This window comes from Phoca vitulina, unplaced genomic scaffold, assembly GCF_004348235.1.
Source record: "Phoca vitulina isolate PV1807 unplaced genomic scaffold, GSC_HSeal_1.0 scaffold1, whole genome shotgun sequence".
NCBI classification, from domain to species: domain Eukaryota; kingdom Metazoa; phylum Chordata; class Mammalia; order Carnivora; family Phocidae; genus Phoca; species Phoca vitulina.
In genome coordinates, this window is record NW_022589704.1 from 79,179,649 (window position 1) to 79,196,334 (window position 16,686).

Here is a 16,686-nt window from a genome sequence, read left to right on the forward strand (position 1 = left end):
AAAGACCCTGAGTAGCAAAAGCAATCTTGAGAAAGAAGAACAAAGCTGGAGGCATCATGCCCCCTGATTTCAAAGCTATAGTTATCAAAATTGTATAGTATGGGCACAAACATACACACATAAATCAATGGAACAGAACAGACAGCCCGGAAACAAGTGCATGCTTATATGGCCAATTAATCTACAACAGAGGAGGCGAGAATATACACTGGGGAAAAGACAGTCCCTTCAATACATTGGGAAAACTGAACAGCTACATGCCAAAGAATGGAACTGTATCACTGTCTCACACCATACACAGAAATTAACTCAAAATGGATTAAAGACCTAATGTAAGACTCCAAACCATAAAACTCCTAAAAAAAAAACATAGGCAGTAAATTCTTGGACGTCAGTCTAAGCAATATATTTTCGGGTCTGCCTCTTCAGGCAAGGGCAACAAAAGCAAAAATAAACAGATGGGACTATATCAAACTAGGAAGCTTCTGCATAGTGAAGAAAACCACCAAAATACAAAAAGGCAGACTACAGAATGAGAGAAGATATTTGCAAATGCTACTTCCAATCAGGGGTATTAATACCCAAAATACATAAAGAACTTATACAACTTGACCCCCAAAATCCAATCTGATTAAAAATTGGGCATGGGACCTGAATAGACATTTTTATATAAAAAAATATACAGATGACCAACAGACACATGAAAAGATGTTCAACATCATTAATCATCAGGGAAATACCAATCAATCAAAACCACAATGAGATATCAACTTGCAACTGTCAGAATGGCTATTATCAAAAAGATAAGAAAATAACACATGTTGGTGAGGATGTAGAGAAAAGGGAACACTTGTACACTGTTGGTGGGAATGTAAATTGGTACAGCCACTGGGGAAAACAGTATGTAGGTTCCTCAAAAAATTAAAAATAGAAATGCCATATGACCCAGCAATTCCACTTCTGGGTATTTACCCAAAGAAAATAAAAACACTAACTCCGAAAGATTTATGTGCCCCCCCATGATCATTGAAGCCTTATTTATAATAGCCAAAATATGGAAACAACTTCAGTGCCCATTAATGTATAATTGGATAAGGAAGATATATATATGTATGTATGTATGTATACATACATACATATATATACAGATATATAGATATATATATTATTCACCCATAAATATATATGTATATATTATTCACCCATAAAAATAATGAAATCTTGCCATTTTTGACAAAATGAAAGGAACTTGAGGGCATTATGCTAAGTGAAATAAGTCAGAGAAAGACAAATACCATATGATTTCACTTACATGTGGAATCTGAAAAACATACAAATAAAAAAACCAAGCTCATAGATATAGAGAATAGATTGGTGGTTACCAAAGGCAGAGAGGCATGGGAGAAACGGGTAGAGGGGGTCAAAAGGTCAAACTTCTAGTTATAAAATAAGTAAGTCATGGGGTTGTACAGCATAGTGACTATAGTTAATAATACTGCACTGTATATTTGAAAGATACTGAGAGAAAATCTTAAAAGTTCTTATCAGAAAAAAAAAGCACTTCTAACTATGTAAGGTGACAGATGTTAACTAGAATTATGGTGGCCATTGCACAATGTATATAAATGTCAAATCATTATGTTGCAGACATGAGACTAATAAAATGTTATATGTCAATATGCCTCAATTTAAAAATGAATGAATGAATGAATGAATGAATGAATAAATAAATAAATAAATAAATGAGAATGACCAGAAATCACAAACAAGCCAAAGTTTTTCAAGGTCACTTTCAACATCTACAATTTTACTATGAAAAATAAAATGAATTCAGTGTATAGATAAACATTTATACTATTCAAATGTTTGTTTCCTGTTGCATAAGATACCATCAACGGAAAACACTTTCTATTTTTATCATCATTAACAGAACAGAATAAGATTTAAAAATTAAGAGTTAATGGGATAGTATTTAGAAACACACATGCACACACACTTTTATTTTTCCCAATTTAACAAAGAAAATGCTCTAGAGAAACTGCAGACCTGATTAAAAAGTCTGGTAATCTTTCCCTCTTTGATTTTCTGCCGCACTTACTGTCTACATGAATCATTTGGCGTGAGTGAATTGTCTTGTATCTTTTCATGCATGTATTTCTTATCTGTACAACAAGAAAATGAGCTCTTGGAAGGAAGTTCCCTGTGATCCTAAGCCCTACACCTTATACATAACCTGAGTGCCTTCATCACTGACTGACATGCACATTTGCAGGGAGGAACCTGGTGAGATACACTTAAAACTTTTATTCATTGATTTACAAAATGTACAATATTTACAAAATTTAGGCATTAATCCCATATTGACATGAATGCAATGGGGAGTCTGAAAATAAATAAGTGGCACATAGGTTAATGTACACACCACGGCTGTTTGCACTTCAAGCCATCACCAACCGTGGGATTTAATGGAAAGTTTAATGTGGTAGAAAAGTTACACGGATGACCAGTCCTGAGCCTTCCACATGAACGGCCCTTCCTTGGCTCCTTGAGGCTGCGGATGGCGAGCAAACCACTTTCTTTCAAGAGAACGAAACACCAGCCATTCTGATAGGCACACGAGGTGCGTGCGGTCACATCTGTGTAGAGTTTGCAGTGATTCTCCCGGGGGGCAGATGAGTTCACATCCCTGTGGACCCTGTCCCTCACACCAGACAGGGAGGCTTTGGAGTGGTCACTTTCTCATTAAGAACCAACATTTGGACTTTGTCTCTTACTCAAATTGCATGCAGTACTTGGCAGGTATCAGTGGAGAGTGGCCATGCACAAAAATGGTACTTGTAGATATGTACAACATCAAATTTTCACTGTCTTAGAGTATTTATAGCAGCTAACCTGCCACCTCTTTTAGCAAGAGGAATGAACTTGGAAGCTGTACCCTCCACCCCTTGAAGAAAAAAACACCATCTAGGGGACAAACACAAATGGCATCCCGCCGAGGCAGGACTAGACAAACTCCACATGATCAGATGGACAGATTCCCGTGGCCAGGTGTGGAAGTTCTCCTAGCGGTGGTAATTTCATCTTCCCTTCCCTCTTCAATCCCACATCACCCTATATATCCTAAATTGGAAGGAAAAGGCTTTCTGTTATTGAGCTTCTTAGAGCCTTAGTACCTTCATCTGTAAAGTGAAAATACTAGTAATATTCCCTAGAGGGTGCTTGCAGGTTTTATATGACTTAATATGTGTATGTGTGTGTGTGTATGTGTGTGTGTGTGTATATATATATATATATATATATATATATATATATATATAAAGTGCTTAGCATAGTGCCTGCCACATAAGAGGTGTTTAGTAAATATCTTTTCTCTCCCTTTACTTCCCTCACCCCAATTATAAGTAACATATTGATAAGCCTACCAAACTCTGATTTAAGGCCATTTGATGCCATTTAGATTATTTCGTATCAGAGTTACCACTGTCAGTTCATATTTGGTAATCCCTGAGGGGGTCTCATTTTATGAGCCACAGACATTTTCCTGTGCAAGGCAGATGGACCCTGACAATACTCTCCTCTTTATCCGCAATGGCTCCACCAAATTTCATGCAAATATGTCCCATAACCCTGCAGAGGAACTCATACCATTGATGGTCACTACCTGAACACTTCTGGGACAATACCACTGAGGAAACAGTGAGCAAAAACCCTTGAGGCCAACACATTCCTCTTGCTCAAACATAAGTTAAATTTTTTCAACACTGGTGCAAGTATTATAGATAACTTTGAACAAACATATATTACAAGTTCTACCACTGTTGAAAAATAAGTATTCTAATTTGGTCATTTTGTTCAGAATAAAGAATATTTTATAATATATTTAAGTTTCTAGTTATGCCATATAAAAATAAATATTGTATAAATGATTTACAAGGAAGAAGAACAAGTTGTAACTCAGGCCAAAAATATAGGAAGGATGGCAAAAATTTTACCATCTACTTCAAAAGCAATCACCCAAAAGAAAGAAAAATTCCCACTGGATCTCCTTACTAGTCTCACCATCACCCAGCTGGCCCACCTACTTCTCCTCCTGGGATATTATGTCTTCTTTCCCTATCAATCTTGAGATAATGCGATCCTTGAAGTCCCTGGGGATTTGAAAGAGGAAGAACCCGGGAGGGCTCTCTGGCAGTATGAAGTGTAGATGGGAGATCTGGCTAAGCCACTGACCGGGCCCTCACAGTGAACTTGGGTCAACCGCCACACATCTCTTTCCTTGCATTCTGAAATCCTCTCTCTGTCTAGTTTAGCTATGCCTGAATAGAACCCCATGAGTGGAGAAAACTCTATCCTGCTTTGGGACTTTTTGGATACCCTTTGGCCCAGGTAGAATTCAGGATCTCATGGAGCACAATGAGGTGCCAAATCAAGGCCAATCTCACCAATTATAATGAAAGGATATGCAGCTACTTTATGGATGCCAGTTCCATTAAGTTGGGAAAGATCCTCTCCAGCTACCCCTCCCCCTATGCAACAAATTTATGATTGCCTTTTATTTTCTGCACAGAGCAGAGGGAATATGATTCCCACCACCGGGAGAAGAATGTGGGGAAAATTAAATTGGACAACTGCTTACTACCTTTCCAGGGACTCAGTCAGAATCTCCAAGGAAACAGTCCATTCATTTTGGAATCAAAGTTTTAAAATTCTAAAGCTATAAATAAATTCATGATTATATTTAAACCAGTGGTCCTTTACCTTTCTCTTAAAGAACACACATCTATGCATGTCCATATAAACATACTGTCTAACATCTCAGAGGGTCCCAGGACCTCCTATGGCTCATGTATGTAATTCCAAATTAAGAGCCTCAGATCTCAATAAAAATGCAGAACTATTTCCTGGAGTGAAAAGAAAGGTCTGTGGTATAAAACTCAGGGTCTGTTTTGGGGGCAGGCTGGCTTTGATGAGGTCTTGGACTTGAAATGACTACCCTGAAGCAATGCTTGTTCCTCATGATAGGTGGAAATGCCTGGCTGTGAAGACATCTGTGAGTGTCATGGTTTCGCACGTGTAACTATTGTCAAGCCAACGACTCACGCATGACCATGGACCATGGCGAACCCCATGGATTGCTGCTATACGTGGCGCCTCGCAGCTGCTATAATGTGAGTCCCAACCACACCCACAAGCAGGACACTATCACTGACATGCAGTGTGGGTGCCCATTTGTCTGATTTATGGGTGACGTTGTGGCAAATGTGGCATCAGTTTCATTTCGGGGGAGTGGCAAGTTACAGATATTTCCTTCACAACAGGAAGTGCAGACCTGAAAGAAAGGAAGAGAAACAGAAGGCTGATGAGAAGCTGGCAGATCTTGGAAGGAGACAAGGATTTTGGAAGGAACGGTCTCCCTCACAGTAAGACTGAAATGACAATTACCTGTTCCACAAAAGAGGCACCAACCCTGCATTCAAGGAAGTGGAATGAAATTTCAACTGGAAGCAATGCGGTCAACTTGAAAACCCCCTGGACTAAGCTTCAAGGAACACGAGTTCTGTTTTTGACATCCCACCAGGTGGTTATTACAGGGTTCTACAACCTTCTTAGGTCTCAGCTTTTCCATCTGTGAAATGGGGATTATAATATCCTACAATCTCAAAGAAACCCCTTCTGACAATTTGAAGAGGCTGTTCAGAGGGTAAGCTTTCACTTGCCAAATTTCCATACTGTAAGTGAAGTGGAAACAACCCAACTTAAACTTAACTATTTACTTTCATTAGAACAGTCTACATAACTACCACCATTCTTGTGGGAGAGTTAAAGTTTGGAGGGTTTTCATTAATGCAATTATTACTGATTTATACTGCTTTATCCAGGGACTGTAAGAAAGAGAGAAACCTAAAGGATTGTTGGCTGAAATTATTTTGGGCCATGGCTACACAGAGTACAGATCAGTAGCTTCAGCATCACCTGGGAGTCTCTTAGAAATGCAGAATCTCAAACCTCACCCCAACTTTAGCGAATCAGAATATGCATTTTAACAAGATCCCCAACTGATCCATATGCACAGTAATATTCGAAAAACTCTCTGATGGTCAATATCCTATTGAGTCATTATCCTGCAAGGATTTGAGGCTGGTCACAGTTGACTTGGGCTAGGAAGACATTATAATCTTGAGGAGAGAAACTGAAGGTCAGAAGTGAGCTTGAATTCTCTCTGTCAGACATAATTACCATCTCTGTGACCTGAGCACATGATGTCACTTCTCTGATCTTTAACTTTATCCATGGTGAAGTAGCCACAATAAAGCCTGAGAGCCAGGCTTGCTGGGAGTGTGGCGGAGAGTGAGGTAAAACCCTTGAGTTTACCTTTTATATTTCAAACCAGGAGCTGCAGATCATATTTTAAAATTGAATTCTTAGTGTATCTCACTAAGTGTACACTTAGTGTATTTCAAGTTGCTTGAAAATTGGGTGTCTTCTACTAAATGCCACTAAACATGGCATTCCAGGATTTTGAGAGTAGAAGTTGCCTCCGACCACCAGGAAGGCAGCCTGATGGGGAGAAGCGAGCCAACTCCAAATAAAGGCCAAGGCCTGATATGTAAGATTATATGTGGGGCCAGCTCTGAACAGCCAGCAGGAGATCGGGGGCATTCCCCACTCCAACCACAGTCAGGCTGCCTTTCTCTGGTCCTTTATATTCTCCTTCAAGGCTGCACTTGAAGTTCATTTTACACTCAATGCTTCTGTATAGGCACTGGATGGAGTTTAAGTGGAGTAAACCCACAAGGAGATGGTTCTCTGATCACCTACTCAAATGATTCAGGAGCCAATGGATGCCTTCCCCAAGTCAGCATTCCAATGAAGATACAAGCCTCACTTCACAGACAGTTATCAAAGCTAACCTGCTGTGGCCATTCTCGGCCGAATGAATTGTTGCTACATCTGCAATGCTTTACCATTGAGGACATAGCTGGTCCCTCATTCCTCTTCCTTCTGGTGGCTTTATTACTTTCTTCTGAGTAAAGAAAGGGCTTACAATAATTTTCAATACCCTCTTGGTGTTGTGTTTACATAATTTATACTGGTTTTCCTATGCTCTGGTCTAAATTTATCCTCTGAGCAAACCGGAAAGGAGAATCTTCACATAATGGTATATTAAAGACAGTCAAAAGCCAGGCTACTTTGGGGAGTGAGAATTTGCTCATGAGCTCTGGCACGCATCTGCAGTGGAGGAAGGCTGACTATGCTGTACCCGTCACTTGCTTTGTTGCCCAGACCTTGTGGCCTTCATGTTCAGAATCTTTGCAGCCAGTCGACAAGCACTCCTCCAGTGGAACGCAGCGTTTGGTGACAGAGATGCTGTTTCCCGTGACTTCCATTGTATGCTGAGTGTAGCAGTATCTGGTCTCTGTCAACAGAGAAAATATGTTTCAGTTGAGATGGGAAATGTTAGCCCAGCCTGCCTGGAAGGGAAACAACAGGAGTGTCAACACTACAAGTCCTGGAGAGATTTAACAGCACATGAGATGTACACTGTGTTGAGATTATGTCCAATCCCAAAGAAGTCCTTGGAGAGATGCACTTCACCGCAGTAGGAGGAGAGCGTTCTGAAGAATACTGGTCTCTCTGCCTGTCGTCATCCCCAGAAACCAAGATATAATGGTATCATTCTTGGCCTTTCAAAAAAATTTTGCCACTGTATTGGTTTTTATTTTTAGGGGACGAGAGGTTTGGAGGGATGATTAGGATGTGAGAATCAGCAATTTTCAGGAAGACAAAGGGGTGAAAAAGTTCAAAGAATACAGGTTAAAAAAAAATTAGGCAGGTAACAGTGGTTTTCAAGGAGTTAAAAGACTATAGTAGATGCTGGAGTGTGTGTGTGTGTGTGTGTGTGTGTGTGTGTGTTTTGGAAACAGCTATTCCCTTGTAAGGGCTGAACAATTAAAAATAGATTCATTTTATCTTCAGAAAATGACTTTATCCAAAAGAAAGAACTTCTTGACAATGAGCATAGTTGGATCCTAGAATTTAACCCAGGTGAAGGTGTTGCAAAACTGAGGAGCATCATTTCTCCCTAGTATGATTTCTAGGACGGCAGATGTAGACGGACCATGACATAAGTTTCTAGACATCCCTCAAAGTCTTAGGAATCCAAAAACTTAAGATTTCTTCCAAACTACCATGGAGAATTTTTCTGCTTCTAATTTAAAGACTAAAGAAAAATGGCTTTGTCAAAGTAATTCTTTAAGGCCTCTAGGCAGTGTTCAGCTTTCTAAGCCTGGGATTTAGGAGAATGTTCCTGCTCCACTTTCAGATTGAAAAAGAAAACGAATAATTCTTAAGAAATGTCACCGAGCTGTTTTTCACCCATATCTTGGACTCAATTTTGCATGCTTTATACATTTTGGATATTTAGTGGCTAATATAGAATTATGACCTTCTATGATATTATTTATTAGGCAATAAAAAATCCCCCACCATATTTTGTCACAATTTTGGCAGCTTTTAACCAAGGTACTAAAGTCCAAAGAAGGAAGCTTAAGAATTTTAGGCCCTGAGAATGAGCCAATACAGACCACACTGACACATCTTGGGAATCATGAAAATTCAGGATTTTTAACAATCTCCCTAAACAGGAACCTGAGTGGCCTCTGATTGAATCTTACCAAGGACAGAGATTTCCCTAATGATTATACTACTGGGGGGTGTACCTGGGCTGAGTTTGATCAATGCCCTCCCCCAAATGCTTTCCCCACACTGCACCCTGACCAGAATTTTGTCAGTGGGAATCAGGTCAAGACAGCCCTAGCTAGCTCAGGGTCCTGGAGAGCTCTTTGGAAGTGAAGTAAGTAAGGCCACCCTATGAGCTCACAGGAAAAGTTGAAAGTTTTGCACCTGGCAATGATCCTCCCAAAGTCCTAAAATATTTTAAAGTTGGAGTGATTGTTTTTCTGATGCAGAGGAGGTAGAAGATCTCTGATTTTTTAAGCCTGTGACAGGTTTTAACACATGGAGACCGGTAGCCTGAGAGATTTACCACGTTTCCCAAAGAGGACTGGTTTACTTCTTTGGTATCAGACTTGGACATTTATGGTCATGATAGGTACACCTTTCCCACCCCATCCCACCTTCAGATGTTCAAGAAAGCAATAAAGACAGGAATGCTCTTATCTCCTGTCTCCTCTTCATGCAGACAACCAGGAGTAGCTGCCAGAGGTTTTATTGCTCCAAAGGTAAATCTGAGTAGGTAAGATCATACATTTATGGAATAAGTAAACCATTACATGGTTTCAGTTTTAGAAATTGGGTTTGTCCCCCAAGTATTAAATTCTCTTGTCTTAAGTATGCCTCGAATAACAATTGGTGAACTTGATATAACTATTTTTTGTTCTTACTTTTGTGTCCATAATAAACTCTCTTTTAATTTATTAATTGGAAATTTATTCCACTGTAAAGATAACAACTAATGAGCTTTTTTTTTTTTTTCAGGGAAAATATGCGAAAGCCCAGTACCTAATAAGCTAATTCTTGCCATCCTGGGGAGAGAAAAATGATCAGCGATGAGGCTAGATAAAAAATTTTCTTACACTCACCAAATCTAACCCATGAAACAAAGATATTTTGAGAACACCCCATTACTTCCAGCAGCAGCTATCCTAGATCTGAAGCGTTAATCCATTCCACTTCTTATCTTAAGAACCCCTAGGTGAGTTATGAAATGTTAACGTAAAAAAAAAAGGTTCTACAGTTCAGTAAGTTTTGGAATATTCAAATAAAGTTGAACAGGTTTCTTTAGGACACAACTTAGGAGAACCTTGAATGTGTATTGTGATCTCCAAGGCGGGTGGGGGGCAGGCAGGTAGCATTTCCCAAGCAGGATGAGGTGGACCACATGTGGCTTATCACTGGGCTGTAGAATTGATAAAAGAGTTTCAGCCACAAAGCATTACACTCCATGCATTCTGAATAATCCTTGGGTTAGTAGTGAGGTTATATGAGAATCAAGCCTGCTGATAACTTCACACTAAAAGGATTTCAAAGGCTTTTATCTAAAAGATAAAAGATGGATTTGAATTTCTACCAGGTTAGTTTTGGCCTCTAAAAATCTCATATTCTGCAACTGCATGGTATTCCCAGAGGTGATGAAACAAAAGTCTTTTACTGTAAGACTCACAGGCATGCAACTGAAAGCAGAACTGGGTATAAGAGAGCTTAATCAACTAGTGGAAAACACAAAATACATAATTTTTCATGAAATACACACACACACACAGAAATTTCATAACCTATTTCTGAAATTTAAAAAAAAGGTTCAAAGCTAAAATATAAATTTCCATTTACCCACCAATATTCAGTTTCTAATAATGGAAGCTGTATTTAAACAAAATATACACCAAATGATTTGACTTAAAAATGACCAACTCTCTGGTAAAGGCTTCCTCACCACTCAGTTATTCCCTTTGGGTCCACTAGTTTTGTTTTTCTTACAAACATCTATAATGATTAAAGTGATGCTAGAGAACCATTCACCATGTGTTAGAAAATTAATGGGAGGAATATAGCTTTAATCATAGTATTACAAATTATATTGAAAAAATAAGTCTAGTGGCAGCTGCTGGCAGAGTCCCAGCCTGATTCTTGACTGTGCCCTCACCCTTCACATCCGGCTCTGCTCCTTCCAGGTCCTCCTCTGCAATGACTCTTTGCCTAAGTGTCCAACTGGATGCCCTTCGCCCATGTCTGACCCCAAAGGATGTCTTTGCAGCTCTGGGATCTACTATATATAACGTCCTCTGTGTGATTTTCCTGGGCTTCGGAGTTTTGTCTTCTAGATTTTCTCCTGCATTTCTGGTCTCTTCCTACACTTTCCTTCACTTGAATGTTGATATTCTCCCACGTTCTGTTCTTGAACCTCTTCTCAAGTGACTTCATTCAACCTCTGATGACATTATCTTCAGTCTGATACTCTCTCCCAAACTATAGAACAAATCTGCAGCTATCTCCTGGACATTGCCAGCAGCACCTCATACCTCATGTAGCTCAAACAAATCAAATTCCCCCCATCTGTTTATCTTCCTGTGTTTATCTTAGGAAGGGACATCCTGAGATGTGGCACCTCCAACTTGGACTAGGACATTCAGAATCAGCTCAGATTTCTCTTTCCAAGCTGGGTGTCTCCAGGTCCCCTGAAATGTCTTCATTATCCATCTAATCTTTCTGTTCCATTTTCCATTTTCCCAGTGTAGGACCTCATCATTTCCTGTCTTCTTTGTCTCTGACTTCTCTCCTTTCTAATGCGGGTGCCGGACAACCACCAGATATGTTACTGAAACCAAGGTCAGATCATGCCTCTCACTGTCTATGAGAGCCTGAGTGAACCCTACCTGTTAAGAAGCCCTGGATGCATACTGCTAGGTTTATTTAGCCTACTGGAGTGGCCAGTAGGTGGTCCATTGCTTTCTCCCTGCTCCTAAAGCTGTGTGTCAGGAGTGTAAAGTAACTTTGCTTCCCTGCTAAAGGAACCCATTACATTTATAACTCACATCTTGAAACTCAGCACTTATTATTATTCAATGTTCCCCCTTGATCTAGGACCAGACTACCTCATCATTGCTTGCTGAATACCTTGAGACACCACATTACATCTTTTGACCATTCTTCACAACAAAAAGTTCCCCCATCTTTTGCTCCTGGAAACCTGTTCAAGGTTCAATCTAAATGTGATGAATTCTGTGAAACCTTCCTTGAATTTCTCCCAACCAGGTTCACAGACCTTCTTAGTTTCTTCATTTGGTATGTCTGGCTTTCCTTCTAAGTCAGAGTTTCTCAACATTAACACAATTGACATATATACATATATATATGTACATATGTATGTATATATATTTTACTGATTGATTTTTTTTAATTAGTGTTTTTATTATTTTGAGATAATTGTAGATTCACATGAGCTTGTAAGAAATAATACAGAGGGATCTCATGTACTCTTCACCCACTTTTCCCCAAATGGCAACATATTGCAAAACTATGGTATAGTATCACAATCAGGATATTGACATTGCAGTCAAGATACAGAGCATTTGTATCTCCACAAGGATCACTCATGTCAACTTTTTATTCTCACATCCTCATCCCACCTTCCCCCAACCCCTCCTTAATCCTTGGTAACTACTAATCTGTGCTCCATTTCTATAATTTTGTCATTTTAAGGATGTTATATAAATGGACTCATACAGCATGTAAACTTTTGAGGTTAGGCATTTTTACTCAGCCTTATTCACTTGAAAGTTATCTAGATTGTTGTTTCAACAGTTTGCTAACTTTTAATCCTGAGTAGTATTCCATGCTATGGGTTTACCAAGGTTGGTTTCACCATTCACCCATTGAAAGGGTATCTAGGTTAGGGATATTATTAATAAAGCTGCAATCAACACTTGTATAAAGGCTTTTGTGTGAACATAGGTTTGCATTTCTCTGGGATAAATGCTCAGAAGTGGAATTACTAGGTATACAGTAAGTGCCTGTTTAATTGTTTAAGGAACTGCCATACTGTTTTCAAGAGTAGCTGTGCCATTTTATACTCCCACCAATATATACATGATCTAGTTTCTCTTAATTCTTACTGGTATTTGATGGTGTTGCTACTTTTTTTTTAAATTTTAGCCATTCTGATAGATGTATAGTGATATATCATGTTTCTAATTTGCATTTTCCTAATGGCTAATGATGTTGAACATGTGCTTATTTGCCATCTATTTATCTTTCTTGGTGAAATATCTATTCATGTTTTTTGTCTTTTTCCTTTTTTTTTTTCTCCGTGTCCTGTTTTTTTATGGTTTTGCAGCAGAATTTGTTCTTTTCTCAATTATTTTGTTTTTTACTATTGTGTTTTGAGAATTCTTTATATATTTTAGATACTAGTCTTTTGTCAGGTATTTGATTAGCAAATTTTTATGGCAGTTTGTTGTTTGTCTTTTCATCCTCTTTACAGGGTCTTATGTAGAACAAAAGTTTTTAATTTTGATAAAGTCCAATTTACCATTTTTTTCCTTTTACAGATCATGCTTTTTTTTATCAAGTCTAAGAACTCTTTGCCTACCCATAGATTTCAAAGATTTTCTCCTCTGTTTTTTTCCTAAATGTTATACAGTTTTATATTTGGCATTTAAGTCTATGATTAATTTTGAATTAACTTTTGTAAAAGGTGTAATACTTAGGTTGAAGTTCATTTTTTGCCCATGGATGTCCAAATGCTCCAGCACATTTGTTGAAAAGACTCTTTCCTCTAGTAAATTGGATTTTGCATCCTTGTCAAAAATAAGTTGGACATATTTTTGAGAGTCTTTTTCTGAGATCTCTATTATGTTCTATTGATATGGTCTATCCCTCTGACAATATCACTGTCTTGATTACTGTAACCATATGAGAAATCTTGAAAGAGGGTAGATTGGTTCCTCCCACTTTATTCCTTTTTCAAAATTATTTCAGCTATTCTAGTTTCTTTTTTATTAATATTTTTTATTATGTTATGTTAATCACCATACATTACATCATTAGTTTTTGATGTAGTGTTCCATGATTCATTGTTTGTGTATAACACCCAGTACTCCATTCAGTACGTGCCCTCTTTAATACCCATCACCAGGCTAACCCATCCCCCCACCCCCCTCCCCTCTAGAACCCTCAGTTTGTTTCTCAGAGTCCATAGTCTCTCATGGTTCGTCTCCCCCTCCGATTTCTCCGATTTTCCCCCCCTCCATTCTTCCCCTTCTGCTATCTTCTTTTTGTTGTTGTTGTTAACATATAATGTATTATTTGTTTCAGAGGTACAGGTCTGTGATTCAACAGTCTTACACAATTCACAGTGCTCACCATAGCACATACCCTCCCCAATGTCTATCACCCAGCCACCCAGCTATTCTAGTTTCTTACCTTTCCATATAAATTGTATAATAATCTTGTCTATAACTACAAGAAATTTTGCTAGAATTTTGATAGGAATTGTGTAAAACCTGCATATAAATTTGGAGAATTGACATTTTTACTATGTTGAGTTTTCAATTCATGAACATGGAAGTCTCCATTTACTTAAATTTTCCCTGAATTCTTTCATTAGCATTTATGATTTTAGCATACAAGTCTTGTATATGTTTTATTAGATTTACCTTGAAGTATTTAATTTTTGAACAATTGTAAATGGTATTATATTTTTAAATTCAATGGTCACATGTTAATTGATAGTATATATAAGTACATTTGAATTTTGTATGTTTATCTTAGTATCTTGTGACCTTGCTGAACTTACTAGTTCTAGGAGTTTTGTGTAGATTTGTTGGGATTTTCTCCTTAGAAAATCGTGTCGTCTGTGACATGGGACAGTTCTATTTCTTCCTTTCCGATCTGTATGCCTTTTATTTCCTTGCTTTATTGCACTGGGTAGAACTTTCAGCATGAAGTTGGATAAGAATGGTGAAAGTGACATCCTTGCCTAGATCTTGATCTTACCAGGAAAGTATTTTGTCTTTCACTAGTAAGTATAATGTTTGCTAGGTTTTTTAAAATAAATATTCTTTATCAAGTTGAGGAAGTTTCTTGCATGATGTTTTTCTGAAAGTTTTTGATCATGAATGGTGCTGAATTTTGTGAAATGCTTTTTCTGCCTCAGTTGATATTAACACGTGATTTTATTGTCTTTAGCCTGTTAATATAGTGGATTATACTGATTGATTTTCAAATATTGAAACAGCCCTGCATCCCTGAAATATATAGCCACTTGGTCAGGCTTATTTTTAAATATTGCTAAATTCTATTTGTTTAATATTATATTAAAGACGTTTGTGACTATATTCATAAGGAATATTAGACTGCAGGTTTTTGTTGTTGTTATTGTTTTTGGTACTTAGTCTGGTTTTAGATTCAGGGTAATTATAGATTCTAGATAAATTGCACAACAAAGTAACTTAGATTAGGTGGCTTAAAGAGCAGAAATTTATTTTTTCACAATTCTGGAGGCTGAAAGTCCAAGTTCAAGGTGTCAGCAGGGTTGAATTCTTCTGAAGCCTCTCTCCTTGTCTCACAGATGGGCAACTTCTCCCTGTATCTTTACATGGTCTCTCCTCTGTGTGTCTATGTCCTAATCTCCTTTTCATAAGTGAACCTGAATTACCACTTTAAGGACCTTATCTTCAAATATAATCACATTCAGAAGTACTGGGGGTTAGGACTTCACATGTGAATTTGGGGGGGACACATTTGAGCCTATTACAGGATCCTTGGTGGTAGAGATAGTAACCAAAAACAGTCATGTAAGAAGCCTCTGGGCTGTCAAAAATAATCGATTTCTTAATCAGGGTGCTGCTTCCATAATATGTTCAATTTGTGAAAATTCATCGTGCTGTTCACTATTCTGTGTATGTCACACCTCAATTATAAGTTCAGTAATATGGAAAGTGAAAGAAAAAAGAATCCAAGATAAAAGAAAATAGACTTATGAGAAGAACGAGCTACAAATTGAGTTGCAGATAAGCTCAATTATTTAAAGTGTACTCCAATTAGGAATTATCACATGGTTTCTGGTATCCAGGCATCTGATTAATCTCTTGACTTTCCTGATCCTATCAATTACTCTACACAGACCCCTAAAAGGCACTTTTTTCTTTTTTTTTTTTTTAAGATTTTATTTATTTATTTGAGAGAGAGAGAAGGAGAGACAGTGAGAGAGTACAAGCAGAGAGGAGAGGGAGAAGTGGGCTCCCTGCAGAGCAAGGAGCCCAATGTGGGGCTCCATCCCAGGACCCTGGGATCATCACCTGAGCTGAAGGCAGACGCTTAATGACTGAGCCACCCAGGCACCCCAGACACTCTTTTCTTGCCCCAAGTAAAAAATTCTTCAAGGCAGAAATTAAAAATAAATGAATACATATCAATCTGATTGAGTCATAATTGTCCTCCTTTACCCTATAGTTGGTACCTCCTGAAGAAACTGCCAAACAGATACTTTCCTGGTTTTTGTTTTTGTCTTGTCTTAAAAAAAATAATAATCATCATCCATACCTCCTAAGGACAGGCAACATGTTGAGGAAACTCTGTTTTAAAGCAAATCACTGAAATTCAGAAAGCTATGTGCTTATTACCAGACAAAGGCCAAAAAGGTGGTTGGGAAGGTATGTCAAAGTAGTGAGGATAAACAGGACCTTACCATGAACAGTAGTTAAAAGTGAAAAGACAAAAGCATCAAAGAGATGCTTCCTATCTGAGGCATATGTTAATAGAAAATACTTGGGCAAAACCACTGTGAATTGAAGTAGATTAGATGATTTCAGGGTGTCAAAAGAAAATCCATCTTGTTTAGGCTGATAGAACTTGAGTTAAAAACTACTGGAAAAGTTCTAATTAAAGAATAAATCTGGGAATTGCAATGCTAGCTGAAATGAACTAGCTTGTACCTTCTTACCAAGAAAAATAGAATAAAATTACAATAGCCAGATAAAATTAAAACAACAGAAATCTGTGTGGAAGCATAGATGAGCTACCAAGGCAGACAGGATTTGAAGAGCAAGATACCAGCGGAACGAACGACACGTTGAGTTGAGCCTGACATTCTATACCTGTTCTGCCCTCAAGGCACTTGCAGACTCCAAAGTTGTGCACGTGGAGGCGGAGAAGCCAAGCCCAGAG

At 38.2% G+C, this 16,686-nt stretch overlaps 1 protein-coding gene across 2 annotated transcripts in view; it reads right to left on the minus strand.

Moving 5' to 3' along the window:
- Positions 1-1,807: 1,807 nt before the first annotated feature.
- The window catches only part of LYPD6 (LY6/PLAUR domain containing 6), a 119,267-nt gene continuing 104,388 nt past the window's right edge, over positions 1,808-16,686 (minus strand). For both annotated transcript variants that reach the window (XM_032410683.1, XM_032410694.1), the window contains exons 4-5: positions 7,287-7,417; positions 1,808-5,329 (exon numbers count right to left, since the gene is read on the minus strand). In XM_032410683.1, coding sequence (XP_032266574.1) covers positions 5,162-5,329; positions 7,287-7,417 — 299 coding nt within the window. In that variant the 3' untranslated portion in view covers positions 1,808-5,161. The remainder of the gene's footprint in view (positions 5,330-7,286; positions 7,418-16,686) is intronic.